Below are 20,193 nucleotides of genomic sequence, written 5' to 3' on the forward strand. Positions count from 1 at the left end.
ATATGGTGAGAGTGACTTTTCCTGACATGATATTCTACATCCACAGTGCTTTGAAAGCAGTGACCACAATTAGTGCTATCAAATATCATGAAAACAGTTCCCCAGTTAGACTCCTTTTACAATCTTGTCTTACTGATGTGCCTGCATGTTGTTAAGTGCAGGATGTGAGACTGTAAGTAGAAGGGATGATATCATCATGGAAAAATTCAGTCAGGTTTACTTTTATGCTCAAGGGACAACACTGTGCTAATGCTAGGAAATCACGTAGATGAAAAATGTGTGTGTGTGCATGTGTGTGTGAACCTCCCTTTTTTTCAATCCAGAATTTGTTCTTCTTCTTTTTATACTTTCTGGAGTTTCAATTTAACATATTTTATTTTCAGTCATATGTTTCATATGCCTTTAATGCAACTGTTATTTACGCTACCAAATAATATATTATGGTTTGAGCTCATAAGCAAAAAGAACAATTTTGAAGGGGCCCTTTATAAGCAGATTCATATAAATGTAGTAGCCTCTGGAATCTAGACAAATTTCTAGGTTAGAATCCACCACCTGGTCTTTCCCCATCTCTTCTCCCTGCTCTGAACTATGTAGATTCTCAGCAGGGTACAGAATAGGGCTAGATATACTCTTCCCCACATCTCAGCACAAAGTCCTTATTAGGAGCATATCCCAATATGAAGAGAACATTAGAATTGTGGAAATGGCTTTTTGCTCATATGAGAAGGCTAGCAGCTACTGGCCTACAACAAATAAGAAAGGAGACAAATATGAAGATGATAGATTTTATGTTACCCTCTTATAATTTAAGGGAAATTCTAAAATAAATTTTACTTTTGCCATTTGCTTCTTAGGGCGTAAAAAGTAAGCTATCTCAAACACGAGTGCTTTTTACAAAGGCTTTCCAGGCTTTGCATATGGTCATTTTTCATTTTGCTAGGGCCTATATACTCTTATCCAAATAATTTTAAATACATAGGCCATAAAGTACTTTTGTTCAATTTGTAATTCCATCTACAGATAGTTCAACAAACTTCATACTCTTTTAAGTATTATTCCTAAAGAACTTCAGCCCAATATCTTAGACACTGGCTTCTTCTGCCACCCACCTCTAGAGTTATATATCAAAAGGATGAGAGACAATTCCTTCTATGATTCATTGAAAACAAATAAATGAGATTAATTTGGATTTTGACCTTGTGATAATAAAAACAGTAAAGAAAATGATAATGTATGGGTTGTCAGAATGGTCAAATTAATCAGTTTAAACCCACTTAAAAATCATTGTAATAGGTGTATACATAAGCACTTTAGACATTGCAATGCATGTGCGGCTCCTGTATTTATATTATATGGCAGGTATTTTCATTTTTAATTAATATCATTTTTGATTTAAGAAGATAGGACACACTTAAAATAATTTTAAAAGCATGAAAATGTTTCAGTATGTACTGTTGTATCTTTTAACTTCTATTTTAATTTAAGCCCCATAATAAAATAATGCCTTTTTCTTAAGACCTGTGACTGCTTGCAACTAATTTTTTTCCCAACTGTTTTTTTTTTTTTTTTGAGACAGTCTCACTCCGTTGTCCAGGCTGGAGTACAGTGGTATAATCTTGGCTCACTGAAACCTTGAGTCTTCCAGGTTCAAGTGCTCTTCCTCCCTCAGCCTCCCGAGTAGCTGGGACTACAGGCTTCTGCCACCATGCCTGGCTAATTTTTGTATTTTTAGTAGAGACAGGGTCTCACTATATTGGCCAGGGTGGTCTTGAACTCCTGAACTCAGGTGGTCCACCTGCCTTGGCCTCCCAAGGCTGGGGTTACAGGCATGAGCCACCGCGCCCAGCCCTTTCCCAACTTTTTTTTTTTTTAAGCTTGATCTCATAAGCTATGCATTACCACATACAACACATTTCTTCCTAATAGAGAGTAAACTCTTTGAGAATATTCTATATTTAAATCACACCCTTTAAATCACAACTATCTTTCTCACCATCAAGACAAATGCATATTAACACTCACAGCCAATAACATCATCTTTTGTTGCTAACATATACTAAAACTATTCAATTCTAAAGTAACGTATATAAGTAGGACTCAATTATCATGAAATATTTGTAGTTGGTAATATTCAATATTATAAAAGATCGATACAATGAACTTGCTGTACTCCATGATCATATTTAACTCCTTTTTGAGTTACCCATTGTTTAATAACACATTTTCAGAAAGTCGATAGCAGGATTTATTGTGCAGTTTTCCTAAGTACTAGAATTCTGATTCTCTCCTGCAGTTTTATAGAATTTGTATTTTTACATTGGTTGTTAAACAGTGCTTTGACAGACAGCTAATTAGGTGCTCTGAGAGAAAATAAAGGTTCTAATATTCTCATTTCCCTCACCAACTATTTTATTGAGCAAAAGAGGCAGTTATTGGGAAAAAGATGCAAAAGAAAAAAAATGATTTCATCTTTATGGTTCCTTTAGTCATTGAAAGACACAGCATTTCGTTTCAGGTCAAAAAAATATCTTGAGAACCTGTTACCTAAGAGCCCTACAATTATTTTTCTTCCTAATTTTTAATGCTCAGCAAATTCATGAAACCATTGGCTATCGTACATCTGATGCTTATTTTATACTGCAAGCAGTATAATCAGGCCTTGAAAAGAAATCCCCAAACTGAATGAACCATTGGATATAAATATGCTCACTTTTATCCTAATTTTTACCTTTATATAATGCTCCGAACTCAAATAATACATCATGTGACTATATAATAACATTTACAATTAACTAAATGATTAACCTCCTCCAAGATTCACTTTTTCCTAACTAGTTTAAATCCCCATGGTCTGTTACTTCAGCCAATCTCTTGTCAGTGCTTTTAACATCCTCAGATCCTTGTTCTTTCCCTAGACCATTCTAAAATTCTCAAATCTTCCGTCTTTACTACTTGAAAAGTCAGATTTGCTCCTCATGCTTTGTCATATTAAAGACTTTTGAGCTAAGCAAACAGGCAGAGGGAGGAATTTCAAACTTAATGAGAATAAAGTCTTCAGGATTAATAATCAAAGATGGCTAAAACCCATGGATAATAGTATTCTGGATCTAAAAGTAAATATCCATATCAGGGCATGTATTTATTCATTCATCCAACACCATGTCTACTGAGCATCTATATGCTAGGCATTATGTTAGACTCACAGATGAATAAAACATAAACTATGTACTCAAGGATCTTAGAGTCCAGCAAAGGGATAAAGACTAGGAAACAACTAAGTACGACAGTGTGGTACAAGAAAGAGTGGTTAACATGCAGATGGAGAGCAACCGTAAGAGAGAGGCCAGATCTACAGATACAGAGTGTAGAGACTGCAAGAGCATCTCTACACTTCCAGTATCCTTTTCCCTTCTTAGGTAAGAGTATATTAATTTTCCTTAGGGACACTATCATTCTTTCATTTTATTCAGTCTGAGCAGTCAAGGTATGAAGCCATGATCTAATCAGAATATTGGCTGTTAATCAGGCTCTTTCTTGCTGAAATTTTAGTCTTCAGAGGAATGATACAATAAAGTTAATAGCTAAATGTTAATGTGCACCCATATGTGCTAGGTACCACTCAGTGCTTGTGCATACTAACTTACTTAGTCCCCATAATAACTAAATGAGGTAGTTACAATTATTACTACATTCTACAAATGAGAAAACTAAGGCACAGAGGAGGAGTTACGATTTCACCCCAGGTAGTGTGACAACTGAGTTTAAACTATTAACCATTTCTGTTCAGCTGCCCTCTCTAAAAAATTTCTGAAATTATTTGCCCTAACAGTGGTACCCTGAAATGACTGTGGATCTCTGCTGCATAATCCTTGCAAATAGTCTAATTCTTAAGCCCTCAAAATCCAGTTTAACTTTCCTTCACATGTCTTTTCTCTCTAAGAAGTACCCCCATATCTTTCCAATAAATTCTTTTGGCAATAAGTTCATCTTTTCCAAAAATTTTAGATTTTAAAAAATCTACCTGTCACCTGATTCCCCACAAGGCATTTCTCTTCCCTGAATGCATAATAGAGAGTCTGGATCCCTTTGGAGATTAGAAGGAAGCAGTACAGTAAAGACTTGAGATCATTACTCCCTTCATTCAGAATTCTCCCTTCATTCTGTAAATTTATCTCAATAAATTCATCTTTTCCAATAATTTATTTGGTACCAGAGTATGGAGTTAAGTTGTCAAGACTCAGAAAAATATGTTATATTTGGAATTGGTGTTGAGACTGATAACGGAACACAACTGTGGAATAGAAAACTAGCAGCCCATACCATTTACACAGGGGCTAGAAAAGAAACAGTTTTTGTGGGGTCTTGAGCTTATTTTATTTGTGGGCTTTCCTTATAAAAAAGAGCAGAATTATAATTACAAAATTAGATATGGAATTAAATATTTTAGCATAATAAAAAATACAAGAAATTAATAACTTTTAAAAGATGGCAAACACTAGAGCCATCACAAAGCACAGAAAATTAACATAATATTTCTTATTAATTAACTGCATGAAGGAATGCTACTTCACATTTTCTTAAATATCTTCATTTTAAACTTTTTGGTCACCTCTTCTTAAAACAATGTTTTAGAAATATTTACATAGGAAAAATATACATAAATAGGAATCTTTCCTTTAGCATGATTAATCAGGATAAAATTTCTAATAATTCAGGAAAATCTCTTTCAAACTCACAGCTCATTATTGGTGAATATCACAAAATTTTGAAATTTTTTCTTTATTTCAAATTTGTTTGACAAATATTCTGTTGTCAAATTTAGAGAAATCACCAAGTTTCTTTCATTTGTGAGCTGTTGCATACGGAAGAATTTTCCACTGAAGAGCTGTGATATATGGAATTTACAGAATAATATGACTTGCATTTGCTACTGTTTCCTGTGCTTTGCTAAAATCCTGTCCCCTTGCCAGATCCTGGTCTCAGATGAGAAGGGACTAACATTCTTTTCTTGGGAAGAGAGTCAGAGACATGAAAAGAATGGACAAGTTGGGAAAGAAAATAGCAAGCATACCCTCCCAGGAAATAGGGAGGGTACATGGTGGATTCCTCTACATCCGGTATGCTCCTGGACCAGGTTAAGAAAAGTATATCAATTAACTTGGACAGTTCGGAAACAATGGCTCTGTCCTTAAATTTTAGCTAGCCACAGAATAAAGAATCTTTTTTTTTTTTTTTTTTTTTTTTGAGAAAGAGTCTCACTCTGTCATCCAGGCTGGAGTCCAGTGGCATGATCTTGGCTCACTGCAACCTCCGCCTCCTGGGTTCAAGCGATTCCCCTGCCTCAGCCTCTCAAGTAGCTGGGATTATAGGTGCACACCACCACACCTGACTAAATTTTTTATGTTTTTGTTAGAGACAGGGTTTTACCATGTTGGTCAGGCTGGTCTCAAACTCCTGACTTCAAGTGATCCGCCTGCCTTGGCCTCCCAAAGTGTTGGGATTACAGGGGTGAGCCACTGCACCCAGCCAAACCCACACTTTTTTAAGCCATTGCTGACAACCTCTACCAGGTGTCAAAATACTGCAGCCTGGCTAAGGATTAATTTAGAAACATGTTACAGTAAAGCTCAGGAATCCCTGGATAACTAGTTACAAAGCCTCAATATACATTTAAAATGTTGAGTGCCACTAAATATATTATGGCAGAGCATTTTTTCGTTTTGTTTTCTTTTTTTTTTCTTTTTGCTGTCTTTGCAATAAATTTTGAGGGCATTAGTCTGAGGAGAGCAGAATGTAATTTTAGAATCAGCAAAATTAATTTACTCATACTGGACTAAAAAGATGTCCCCAATTCAATAGGCTAGCATGAAATGACCCTATTAAAGTTTGCTAGATTTGCTAATACACAGGTAGATTCAACAACAGCTTACATTAAATGACACAAAAAGGCCAGGAATCACTTGGTATGATATAGATAAAGGAATTAAGAACTTGAAGAAAAAATTCCACATTCCATTCAACCTATAGTGAATACCTCACATAAGCATACTTTTCACTATGCCACTCAGTGAGGCCCAAGAGGCTCTATTTTCCACTAAAGGATGAAGAATAAGTTGATGAAGAAAGCTTCAAAAATTTTAAGGTGACATTATTCTTCAGAAAGTCTTAGGAGCTGTTGTTGAAATAAGCTTCCTCATTTTAGTGTGAATGGAAATTCTCAGGGTAGCAGTAACACGTGTTGGCACTTAATTTCCAGAGGCAAAATAGATATGGTGGATAGAACACAATCTGGAGAGGCCAATCAGATCTCCTAGAATGACCTAAAGCACAGGAAATCTGATTATGGTTTATTAATCATGGGGCCTTGGGAAGTAAATTGAAAGTCAGCTCCCTAAATTCTTGTTTTTGTTTGTTTTTTTTTTAACTTTTATTTTAAGTTCAGGGGTATAAGGGCAGGTTTGTTACATAGGTAAACTTGTGTCAGAGGGTTTGTTGTATAGATTATTTAATCACCCAGGTATTAAGCCTAGCACCCATTAGTTATTTTTCCTGATCCTCTCCCTCCTCCTACCCTCCACCCTCTGAAAGGCCCCAGTGTGTGATGTTTCCCTGTGTGCCCATGGGTTCTCATCATTTAGATCCCACTTATAAGTGAGAACATGCAATATTTGGTTTTCTTTGTATAACAAAAAGAGCAACAATATGAGAGAATCTTCTGATTGCCCAATTCCCAGACTGGAGCCAAATTATAGATCCAGAGCTCACTGAATGAAGGCAGTAATGATCTCAAGTCTTTATGTAAAGCTTCCTTCTAATCTCCAAAGGGACCTGATCTGTTTACTATGCATTCAGAAAGGGGAAATGCTTTGTGGGGAATCAGGTCACAGTGAGAATTTTTACCTAAACCTACTTTATACTATGACTAGTACACCTTTGCAAACATTAGATGTTATTTTTATAGTTTTTCCTGAGTGCATAATTTGCATGGATATTCTCAACAATTGTCCTAATTTTTATCTTTGACACATGGAATAAGTTCTTTTGTGGTAAAAGGATCAAATAAAAAAAGCACACCTATTTAAAAAGCCAGAGATTCATGCAATTATTAATGACCTGAATATTGCAAAAAAATAAAAAGTGATTTCTACCACCTCTCAATGAAAATCAGTAAAAAAAAAGATTGATATGACTTGGAAACAGCAGGGAGATTACAATGAAGTAACATATTTAATCAGAATCGCTGTTACAGATGTGCTCTTTTCAATGAAGTGTATCACTCAATATCCTGGTTCTTGACATTCATCTCTTGGTTTGGAGAATGCAACTTTCTTTATTCTAATGAGTAGAAAATTCCAGAATCAGTTTGCATATGTTTGACAGTAACAATAGAACTCTTACTATCCTATACACCATCTCCAGCCTTGTGACATAACCGACAGGGACCATGGATATTTCAACATCACAGGTCATCAAGCTCCTCTACTATTTTATGATATTTGACATTGGAGATTTGATACTGGAAAGCAAGAATAGTAGGCAAACCAGACGGTTTCATAAAATACACACATTCTGGAGGGTAGAGAATAAATCTCATGAAAATGCAGAAAGGGGGTTCTGCCAACTAAACAAAGTTTCTGGGTCTAGTAGTAGGGGCCAGGTAGGAACATTGCCGTTTTAGGAAGGGCACGATTCAAATGTTCCTCGCTTGTTCTTGTTGTCTGATGGAGACTGAATTTCTACCATGGGAACCAGTAATCACGAAACATTAACTGTTTATGATGAACTTATTGCCATGTGATCTACTGGGCCATATTTTTTATTGTGCCCAGCACTACTTTATCATTGAATATGTGAAAAGAAAATATCTTGGGCCCCCAAAATCACTAAGCTAAAAGGAAAACTCAAGCTGGAAAGTGCTTAGGGCAATCGTGTCTCCCATTCTATTCAAAGTTATACCTCTGGTCACTCAGATAAATGGGATTTCTGATTGCCTCCTTTGGAAAGGTTAATCAGAAACTCAAAAGAATGCAGCTGTTTGTCTCTCATCTGTTGGTGACCTGGAGCATCCTCCCCACTTCGTGTCTTTCTGCCTCTGCCTCAAGTTGTCCTGCCTTTCCAGACCAAACCAATGTACTTCTTACATATATTGATGGATGTCTCATGTCTCCGTAAAATGTATAAAAGTAAGCTGTGCCCCGACTACCTTGGGCACACGTCATCAGGACTTCCTGAGGCTGTATCATGGGTGCACGTCCTCAATCTTGGCAAAATAAACTTTCTAAGTGAACTGAGACTTGTCTCCGATTTTCTGGGTTTACAAGTTCAAGTGCCATGTATGGGATGGGCTCAATTAGACATTAAGATCTAAATAAGTTCTATAGGCACATCACTCATTCCCTATCTTGCCCACTTTTTCACATTACTGCTTTCCGTGCCCCCCGCCAACTGCAAATGTAGCCCGTATCAAGTCTCCTGTGACCAGTTTTATTTGAAAAATAAAAGTCAAGTTCCTTTACGTACTATTGTTTTTATTCTATATGATATACCAACATGTAATGATATGGCATTGAAACCCCATTTAGGCATATCTCTGGAAGATGGTATAGAACAGAAACACTCTCGGGGAAAAGAAAAAAAAAATTAAGCAAGACATTTCATTGTCTTTCATTTGGAGGTGAATAATTTGGCTATTTGGTCAGACTTAGAAAAATAGTGACAGGGGGATTTAATTTTATACTGAGAAATAATTCAACCTGAGGAAGCAATTACAAAGTAAATAAAAAATTTAAAAAATTCAGTGTATTTAAAGCTTAAATATATTTTACCTATATTTTACAAATCCTGAGGAACTGGTCTTTACCACTAACTTTCTTTTTCCTTTAGTCTCTGGTAGCAACATACCTATAAAAAATTATTTCTTTCCTCATCATTCCACCTATATTCTTCCCATCTCATCATAATATATTCTGTTTAATTCTAGCATTATGTTTGCAATTTAGAAAAATAAATTTTTAAGGGATATAAAATCATTTAGCTGTATAGCCAGCAACGAATGACTCCAGAATAATCACAGCTGAGATTTTATTTTCTTTTTCATACAAAACCTTTTATTGCATCTACCATACTTTCTTGTTCTGCCATAGTGATCAGCAGTAAACACAAATATCTGGATTTCTCAGAATTAAATCTTGATAAGATGTTCTCTGAACACAAAGTGCTACTGATTTTTCTGAGACGAAAATCTCTAATCTTTATGTCTTATTTAATTCCCGGAGGGCACAAAACAACATCCTGAGGTATTGTTATCTTGCAGCTCAAGGAACCAAGTACTCTTGATGGGCAAATGCTTGCAGGCATTCTATCTGCAGGATGTTCTTTCTCCTGAACAAGGACTGGATTCTACATTTAGACGGTTAATGTTCAGTTCCTTCCTTGGAGCATAATGTAGCATTCTACTAGGTAACAGAACTTCTTTTTTCCCCCCTCCTTCATCTGCTTCAAACTTGATCTAACCACCCAGGGTTCTTTGAAGTCAGAGGAAGCTCTGAACCCAGAGAAACTCTGATGTCTGAAGAAGAGACTCAAAATAAACGAGACAAATGCAAAGGAAAATTAGTAGAAAAAGAAAGGTTAAATCTTTTGAATGTCTTGCCCTACACTGATGCCCCTTGGTTGAGAGAGTCTTTTGCATAAATCAGCAAACTTGTGATTGGTGGGGGGGAAAACAAAAAAGAGAGAGCAAATATACAATAGGAAGGGGTTTGTACTGTGGAACACCATTTGCACCAGGAAAAGAAAGTTCATGCATAAATGTAACAATTCCCCTGTCTTGATTAGAGATGCCAACTGGATCAGGTAGCTGAGAGCCAAAAGGCATAAAACTTAGCCTTAAACTTGCCATTTGGTTTGGTTTTCTCATCCTAAAACGATACTGCAAAGATTCGTTTCATTTATATTTTTGTCTTTAAACATTCTCAACTCCAGAAATATTGAGATTTATAATTACAGTGAATTTATATTATACTACCTATAAATGAATTAAATAAAATCACACATTAAACGGCTGCACACTGGTCTCAAATGTTTCCACCCATCTACTGCCCAACTCTGCGAAGTCTCTGCATTGCTCTCATGCAGAGTTAGAAAATGGCCCACTACACGAAAGCTAAGATTAACTACTTAGAGCTCACACACACAAAGAAGCTATTTTTAAATTGATCTATTGATGTTTGCAAGAAAGAATCATAGGACAGAATTGTTTCCATTCAGAGTATTTTATCAAAGCAAAGCTGGATATAAAAGAGTCATGGATTTATATCTAAAATATTAAATATGTGAACTAACATTTATTAAAATTTACTTTCAGATTTAAGAGCATTTAAATCATCCTTAATACAGACATACTTCACACATACCAGGCATAACTTACTCGTTCAAATTTGTTTACACAGCTGTAAAATCTCCAAATTAACTATCAACCAGGAAAAGTAAAAAATATTGCTATGAAAATGAGGAGATAAGATTAAAGCTGCTAGAAAAAAAATTACAGAGAGCTTCCTGTGGCATGGCTTTGGATGGGAGCAAGTTCGTTGTCAATTTTTTAAAAGTAATTCTGTTTCAACATCTCCCTATGCACAGTTTCACTAATTCAGAGAATGTATTGACTAATGCATCTATTTTTGCCACCATTTTTTTGGAACTTCAAAATGTCAAAATGAGAAATAATTCTGTACAAACCATACATGAACACATGAGTATAAACACATGTAAAAGCAGACTTAATATTGTAACCTCCAGACTATTTAAACTCAATTTTAAAGCCTCATTTTTTCTCATGGGAAATATTCACTGTAATCCTAATTACCTGGGTTGTAGTGAATCCATTATTGTTTAAATTTGTATTTAGATTTAATAATATCAACATGCTTACAATCTCATAACTTTTTTTTTGTTTGTTTCTAGACCAAAAATGAACTGAAAATCTTGAGTTCAACAGAAGTATATTTATGAACAATAGTAGCCATGAAGATATACATACTAACGTTTTGGCTTTTCATCTTTTAAAATTTTACTATAAAAGGCAGAAAAGAAAATGTAGTGATTTTTGCACTTTTCATATGGTAAGGCACAAATTATTATTGATTTAAGCTGCATATTACTGGCGGTCAGTTGTGAATATATAAATGCTGCTAAGAACACAGAAGGCAATTCAGTCAAGAGCAACTATGTCAACTTTTACTTCAGATCAAATTTGATGTATTGAGCAGTGAAAGTGAGGTCATAACTGGTATTTTTTTTCAACTTTTATTTTAGGTTCAGAGGGGAGACATGTGCAGGATTGTTACATGGGTAAATTGCACCTTGTTGAGGTTGGGTATACAAACGATTTCATCACCCAGATAGTGAGCATAGAACCCAATAGGTAGTTTTTTGACCTTCACCCTCTTCCCGCCCTTCCTGCTCAAGTAGGCCCCAGTGTCTTTTGTTCTCCTCTTTGTGTCCATGTGTATTCAGTATTTGGCTCCCACTTATACGTGAGACCATGTGGTGTTTGGTTCTGTTCCTGCATTAACCTGCTTAAGATAATGGCCTTCAGCTGCCTCCATGTTTCTGTAAAGGACATGATTTTGGTTTCTTATGGCTGCATGGTATTTGTGGTATACAGGGACCATATTTTCTTTATCCAGTCCACCGTTGATGAGCATCTAGGTTGATTTCATGTCTTTGCTATAGTGAATAGTGCTGCTATGAACCCACAGGTGCACGTGATTTTTTGGTGAGATGACAATAAGTATTTTTAAACCTGCACTTGTTCAAGTAACACATTTAAGGTTTTATACTAAAACCTTTATCACAATCTGAAAAAAAATTTAGCTTCATATTCAGTCAAACATAATTGCCTAGGTTCACAGAACTATTTCAAGTTTAATAACTTGCTGCAGTTCTACTACTAACTGAAAAATATTCTTTTGTTTCTTTATGTTTTATAGTTTTATTATAAAAATTATAATATTGAAATAAATGTTTAAAAGGAAAGTAGTTACATAACTTTCGATCCGTAAATATCCTCAATATTACATATTATCATGGAGATTGGGGCAAATGTATACATATCTGCACATAGCAACTCTCATGCTAAATACAAACATTTATAAAGCATTTATTTTCTCCCTTCCAACTACTAACCAGGCCCGATCTTGCTTAGTTCCCGAGATCACATGAGATCGGGCATGTTCAGGATGGTATGGCCATAGACTATAAAATATTTATTTTCTTATAGTTAATCGAAAATTCTTATGAGGGTCTCTTACCTTTCACATAGGAAAAAGAGATTTTATCAAGAGTCCTATTTTGTGCAATGCTCTATGGAAGGTATGCATGCGTAAGTATTACTCCTATTTCACAGCTAAGGAAACTATGGCTCAGACATGTCCAATGAATAAATAAAACTAGAACCCAAGCAAAATGCACTTAATGTCAAAGCCTTTGACCTATAGGCTAATGCTTTAGGGTTATCTTACATTTGAGTCTTACAATTGCAAATCTGTTTGGGAATCTTTGCTTCTGTTTTAAAAAAGCAAAGACTTACAAACAAAGCAAAACCAGAAAACCGCACAATGGCCTTAATAGAGTTGGTTAATCTTTATTACTCTGGAGGATTCAAGGATTCTTAACACTGAGGCATTGGGCTCTCCATCCTCAAAAACAAGCAATACGGGTTTCAGGAACCTCGTAATGTGAAGGTAATGCTTTCAAATGTCTGGGCACCACAGCTTATTTCCCTCTGTTCATTGCTTTACAGTAAACCTTCTATACAAATTGTCCTCTTACTGGCATTATATTTTCTCATCAGTAGCTGATGTAGAGGCCAGTTACATCACGATGGAAATGAGAGCAGAAGAAAAATTGGTGTCCTAACATTAAGCTTGACACAAAGCATTTTCATAAACAGTCTCCTCATTCCTGGGCTACCCATAATGAACCAAAATGAGACAGCATTAAACTTGCAAAGTTGTCTGTATCAGCTTCATGATTGGTCATTTACTAGCCAATCTTGTACAAATTACTTAGAATCTTCAACCATCCAATCAAGGAGAAAATTAAAAGAAATTCATGGTTACCAAACTTTGCTGCGCATTAGAATCACCTGGGGTGCTTTTTAAAAATTCCAGTGCCCAGGTTTCACCCTATGGGATTAAATCAGAATGTTAAGGCATGGGATCCAGGTCTCGGTATTATTTTATTTTATTCTTATTTTTGAGAAAGGGTCTCACTTTGTCTCCCAGGCTGGAGTGCAGTGTTGTGATCTCGGCTCACTGCAACTTCAACCTCCTGGACTCAAGTGAACCTGACGTCTCAGCTTCCCAAATAGCTGGGACAACAGGAACCCACCACCATTCCCTGCTAGTTTTTTTGTGTTTTTCTTACAGATGGTGTTTCATCATGTTGCCTAGGCTGATCTTGAACTCCCGAGCTCAAGCAATCTGCCTGCCTTGACCCCCACAAACTGCTGAGATTACAGTCATGAACCATCACATCCAGCCCAGCTCTCAGCATTTTTCTTAAAGATGCTCAGGTAATTCCAATGTGCAGCAAAGTTTGGGAGCCACTTAATTAATTAACACCTTCACAGAGCTGCTTTTAAGATTTAAAAAAATAGAGGAAGGTTTTGTATATTATACAATGCAGAGTAATAGAAAATATCTAAAAAATAAATTCAGTGGCAATACACACATATACACACACACACACAAACACACACACCCCTTTTATTTTTTCTGTCAGAGTTGCACAAAAGCCTTAACAGTTGCTTTCTGTAGTAAGTTGTCTTCAACATTTTTATTTTTATTTTTTTGTTTTTATTTTTTTTAGATAGAGTCTTATTCTGTCACTCAGGCTGGAGTGCAATGGTGTGATCTCTACTCACCACAACCTCTACTTCCTGGGTTCAAGCAATTCTCCTGCCTCAGCCTCCTGCGTCGCTGGGATTATAGACATGTGTCATGGTGCTGGGCTAAATTATTTTAATTTATTTTTTATGTATTTATTTATTTATTTTAGTAGAGATGGGTTTTGGCCAGGTTTGCCAGACTGGTCTCAAACTCCTGATCTCACGTAATCTGCCCACCTCAGCCTCCCAAAGCAAAGTACTGGGATTACATGCATGAGCCACCATGCCTAGTCAACATTATTTTAATATTTTTTATATCTCTTTTCATTCTCTATTAAAAATTAAGTACAATCTCTTTTGTTTTCTTCAAAAAAGTCAAACACCATACTTTCATCAAGTGTTTATAATCACTAGAAAAGAATATTAGAATTAATGTGGAGAAAAGAAATCTGAGTAGTTAGAAATAAAATATATAATTTGTCCAAATTTACTTAGTTCAATGGTACTATTATTTAGAATAAACAAAAAATTACAGTCCAGAAATTTTGATCTAGTATTCTGCCATAATATTTTTGAAAACAAAGATCTATTCAGTAAATCTTTCTTGGCTAGATTTGTGCATTGCCTAATGACACAATTATTTCTCTGCTAAGATTTTAGTCAATACTTTAGATTCATTGAGTTTATATACAACACTCTTTTAATACCATCATTTTTCATAAGCTTTTATTTAATTAGATTCACCAAAAGGATTATGCAATTTATGTAATTAGAGTGCAAATAACACATTACCTAATTAAAAAGAACCCTCTGTACTTTGTTGTTAGTATAGACCTTGATGCATCTGTTCACAATAAATTTTTTAATTACATTCAATTTATAAGCAATTATAAATGTAATCTACCACCTAAGAGTGATTTTTGCATTGGGATCTTTTACCTTTGTGGGCTTGTTAACATCCATGCTCTCCTTGAATTTCTCCTGCACAGTTTCTGCAAGTTGACAGAGCAAGGCACCATTGTCCAACTTCTCCATAAAAGTTTCTGCTGTAATCTCCTTCCCTGAAATGACAAAAAGAAGCATTATAAAAAGAAAGTCAAAATGTCAGATTCACACTAAATAAAATATTTGACACAATCTTATTACTAAAATTGCTATTCTAGCTGAGTTACGTATCTGGGATAGGAGCTTACCAGAAATAGTCATTTCTTTGGAATTTTCTATCTTCCGTTGGTTGCAAGAATTTCAGCATTTAATATTTTCATAACATAGTGCTAACTGCATAAAAGTTTTATTTCATATTAAAGGTGGCAAAATGATATCCTGGGTAAAAGAATTCCATCATTTAGTAATCAGGGGGAATGAAAACTAATCATCAAAACTCAAAGAACCAGCTTTACCAGTGATTTTACAATTTGGCCTCCATTAATCATTCCATTCTCATCCTCAATGGCCCATTCAATTACTTTGACCCATAAGGCAGGACATAATGCAGAACAAGTATTTTTTGTTAGGTGTATGTCTGACTACAAGAACAACGTATGTCTCTCTCTCTCTCTCAACAGGATTGTACTCTATCACCCAATCTGGAGTGCAGTGGCAGGATCATAGCTCACTGCAGTTTCAGACTCCGGTGGCTCAAACAATCCTCCAGCCTCAGCCTCCAAAAGTACTGGGATTACAGTCATGTAATCTGGGGTGCACCCAGCCAGATCAATTTTCTTTAATTTAAAATAGAGCCATGTATATATTTTTAAAAACCACCACTGGGAACTTTAATAACATGGCCAATATATAAAACCATATCTCTGGATTCTATTGAAATGGTTTTCCTGATTAAAATAACACAGGTAGGCTGGACACAGTAGCTCAGGCCTGTAATCCCAGAATTTTGGAAGGCCGAGGTAGGTGGATCACTTGAGCTCATGAGTTACAGACCAGCCATGGGGCAACATGGTGAAACCCCATTTCTACAAAAACACAAAAATTAGCCAGTCATGGTGGTGCATGCCTGCAGTCCCAGCTACTTGGGAGGCTGAGGTGGGAGGATGGCTTGGGTCTGGGAGGCAGAGGCTGCAGTGAGCTGAGATCCTGCTACTGCACTGCTTTCTTATATACTCTTTCAAATCATATCTTTCTCAATGCCCTCTCCTTTTTTTGTTTCCTATTAATCTAAGTTTCAGAATATTCCATTTTCCTGCCTTATGTTTCTGTAAATTATTAGTCAGAAGTCCTACAGATTCAAGCTTCCTTCTATTTCTCATGCCATAATCTTAATAAAAATCTTCATAATGTGATACTTAAACCTCTAGCAACAAAAACAATGGCTATTCTTTCTGTCCTCAGCTTCTCTCTCCAATACATACCATGCTCACTGCTAAAATTAAGATTGCTAAACACCGTCCTCACTGAGGCATTCTCCAGACACCTTTATTGCACAATCCCTAATTTTCTCCTTTACCTGGAATATGAAAACTACTTACATTATTTATAATATTTACTTTCTGTAATTTTGTGAAATAATTTTCTTATTATTTGAAAATGCGGCCTGGCATGGTGGCTCATGCCTGTAATCCCAGCACTTTGGGAGGCCAAGGTGGGCAGATCACCTGAGATCAGGAGTTCAAGACCAACCTGGCTGACTAGGTGAAACCCTGCCTCTACTAAAAATACAAAAATTAGCCAGGTATGGTGGCGCACGCCTGTAATCCCAGCTACTTGGGAGGATGAGGCAGGAGAATGGCTTGAATCTGGGAGGCGGAAGTTGCAGTGAGCAGAGATCACACCACTGCACCCCAGCCTGGGCGATAGAGTAAGACTCTGTCTCATGAATAAATAAATAAATAAAATCCGGCTGGAACAACAGATGAACCATTTACCATTTAAGTTAAACTCACAATATCTAATATATTTGAATTTCAAGAAACATCTGCTTAAAATGAATTTTTTTTTTCCATTTTGGGGGGCAGTCTTAGGGACAAAGAATTACTTTTTAAACAAATGTTCTTTTTCCCCTACTGCGTAGTTCATATTTTGGCCCCCAATTAGAATAATGACTTCTGCAGGTGGAAAAACATCAGTAGCTTTAAATATTCACCACACAGGTAGCCTGTGCAGAACTTTTATTTCAAAACTGTGTGCAGCTCCGTTCAGAAATGAAAGTAGCATGCCAAAATACAAAAAGCCAGCATAACAGAATGTGTATTGTGTATTCATCATATTGGCCTTCATTTTCCTTTTCTTTTCTTTTTTTTTTTTTTTCAACAGAAAGTGACTAGCCACAGACTGGAGTGCAGTGGCACAATCTCAGCTTTATTGCCGAAATCTATTGCTAGGCTGGAGTGCAGTGGCATGATCTCGGCTCACTGCAACCTCTACCTCCCAAGTAGCTGGGACTACAGGCATATGCCACCATGCCCAGCTAATTTTTGTATTTTTAGCAGAGACAGGGTTTCACCATGTTGGCTCCAATGGTCTCGATTTCTTGACCTAGTGATCTGCCCACCTCAGCCTCCCAAAGTGCTGGGATTACAGGCATGAGCTGCCACGCCATGCTGCATTTTTTAATAATAACAAAATTATTTCACAAAATTACAGAAAGTAAATATTAGCAATAATTTTCTTAATTATAGTGTTATTCAAATAAATTTAAATTTTAAGATAAAGAAGATAAACTTTAAATTGTTGAATTATTTCTTTACACATTACTTGCAAGACTTTCCATTTTTAATAGATCTTTATATATTTTTATTTCATTAAATTCTATGGCAATTTGAAGATTCTATTCATAATTTTAAGTTATAAGATGTTTACAATATACTTAAAAGAACACATAAATCATAAAAAGAAAAAAATTGCTTTCATTAAAAACCCATTAACAATTTACCAAAAGGTACGATTTTTACTTTTTATGCATTATATCTTTTTAGTTATCCTGTTTTTCATGAATACTTGTAAAAAGAATTTTACATTGAACATCTGTATCTAATGAAAAATATATTAGGTGTCAGCTTTCAATTCTGTACATTTTATAGCTCTGAAAGGTGAGTTTTTTTTGGCTAAAACAGACTATTACATACTTTATAGTTGAAATGTACTGCCTCAAATGAAGAAAAAATACAAGTCTGAGACTTTTATAAATAACTTCATGTGTAACATATTTTCCTTCCAATGATTAAAAATTATTAAATATATACTTTATGATTACAATCACTGTGTGATTGTAAGAAATCAGTTGTAATCTTTATATGGGGATGATATATTATCTAGTTCTTTATTGCATTAATGTTAATAATATCAACAGTATTTTTTTCAAAAAACAATACAATATAAAAGTAGTTGAATTTATCTATGGCAAATTCTTAAGAACGGGCTATGTAGAAATAATTACAATTTCTCAAGTAAAAGTCATACATAGGTAAATATCTCTGTTAAACAGAATCAGATCTTCTGTAATTTAAATTGTGCACCTGGTTTAACACATCAGACTACACGTACTGGAAACAGTGTGATTTTAGCACCAGAAAATCATTTCTTCCCTAACCCTAGCATTTCATTGTGGTTGGTGTTTGCAGGGAAAGAAAGAACAAAAAATAGATACAATTAAAGTATGTTAAAGTCCTGACCAGTGCTGGTCCATAAAGCCATTGGTTTGAACATTAATCTAGCGTATCCTAGTCTAGAAGTAATAGTTTTGCTTCCTGAATTTATAATTGTGATATTTAATCTTCACATGATTAATTTAGTCAAGAATGACAACTTGCCAGTAGATCAAAATCAGGCAATTTGATTAAATATTGTGGCTAGTCGCTTTCTGTTAAAACATTATAGCTCAAAGGTGGGATATAAACATCTGCCTGAAATCTTTTGCCAGGCAACTATAATCAACATGCACACACATACACATCAGTGTATTCCTCCCAGAAATATGTTTGCCATAACTTTTGTAAAGATTTACATATCAGTCTATAAAGTGTTTTAGACTGGGGCCACCTGGAAAAAAGTAATCCTTTTAATCTTCTAAGTTGCTGAGAAAGAATGTTTTCTTCCCAATAAATTAGCAGTATTAAATTTCTAAAGAATTCTAATAACAATATTTAACAGTTGAGTTATTATTATATGTCAAGTACTGTTCTAAGCATTTTACATGAATTAATGCATTTAATCTTCTCAAGAAAACTGTGAAGTGGGTGCTACTATATATCCATTTTACAGATGATGAAACAGATGTATAGATTAAGTAACCTGCCTCAGGTCACCTAATTCGCGGGCAGAGGAACTTGGCTCTTTGGCAATTTAGGTTCAGAGTTTATGCTTTTAGCCACTATGCTTGACTACTTAAATATTTGCTGAATACACAAATGACTATTTTCCATGACAATGAATTTTCCCTCTTGCAGTTGTCTTTTTCTATGTAGAAACACCACAGAAACCTCTTTAGGAAAAAAAGAGAAAAAAAATAAAAGCTTGGGGTTGAAGATTGTGGTGCTGAAAAATGAATCGCAATCCACCTTGTAGGTTGGAGAATGGCTAACAATATCATTCAGGCAAGTTCTGGTACTTGGCATGATTCACTGAAGAAGAAAGTTGGTATATTTTTAATCCCTAAAGATGATCCAGATACTATCAAATTCTATTTTCATCCCCACTGTACCTCTCAATACAAATATATTTTTCTAACTGGAGAATTCAAAGTGGTTCATATGCTGTCTACAGTTTCAAGGTTGTAAGATAGGAAACAGTTCATTATATGCAAAATCCCTAGACCAGCACCTGCTTCACACTAATTTTCAAGTGTCTACCCTGAATTTACATCAAAAAATATAAAGCTGGTTCTGCTGCACAAATCACATACAAAATTAGGATAACTGCTCTGAAAGGTGTCAACTTGTGAACATGAAGGTGATTCTGTAAGCTTTTGAACTAACACAAGATACCACCTGTCCTACGGAATTTTTGTTGGCTATACCAAGAATATGAGAACCCTGCAGAATAAGTATCTGGCAAAAGGGCCACAAGAAAAAAGAAAAGCAAGCTGTTCCAAACTCATTAGATAGTAGCTGTATTTGACAGCAGCAACCCTAATAAATAGGTGCTTAAATGTTTAATGCTGAAAATTTTATTTTTTAAGAATAACTGAAAATAATGAAATGTTACATATTGCTTGTATTAAGTAGAAAACAACTGCATTTTATTTTGTATGTGTGCACAAAGCTCAGAGAGGGGGAAAATCACCATGATATCAACTGTCAATGCATTTTCTAAATATAAGTAAAATCAATTCAGCATAACTTGATTTT

The 20,193-nt window shown here is 35.3% G+C and overlaps 1 protein-coding gene across 8 annotated transcripts in view; it reads right to left on the reverse strand.

Annotated features, from left to right (window-relative positions):
* LOC105487026 (growth arrest specific 2) overlaps positions 1-20,193 on the reverse strand; it is a 176,329-nt gene that overhangs the window by 109,262 nt on the left and 46,874 nt on the right. For all 8 annotated transcript variants that reach the window (XM_011750294.3, XM_071074959.1, XM_011750292.3 and 5 more), the window contains one exon: positions 14,834-14,955. In XM_011750294.3, the coding sequence (XP_011748596.1) occupies positions 14,834-14,955 (122 nt within the window). The remainder of the gene's footprint in view (positions 1-14,833; positions 14,956-20,193) is intronic.

This window comes from Macaca nemestrina, chromosome 12 (genome assembly GCF_043159975.1).
Source record: "Macaca nemestrina isolate mMacNem1 chromosome 12, mMacNem.hap1, whole genome shotgun sequence".
Classification (NCBI taxonomy): Eukaryota; Metazoa; Chordata; class Mammalia; order Primates; family Cercopithecidae; genus Macaca; species Macaca nemestrina.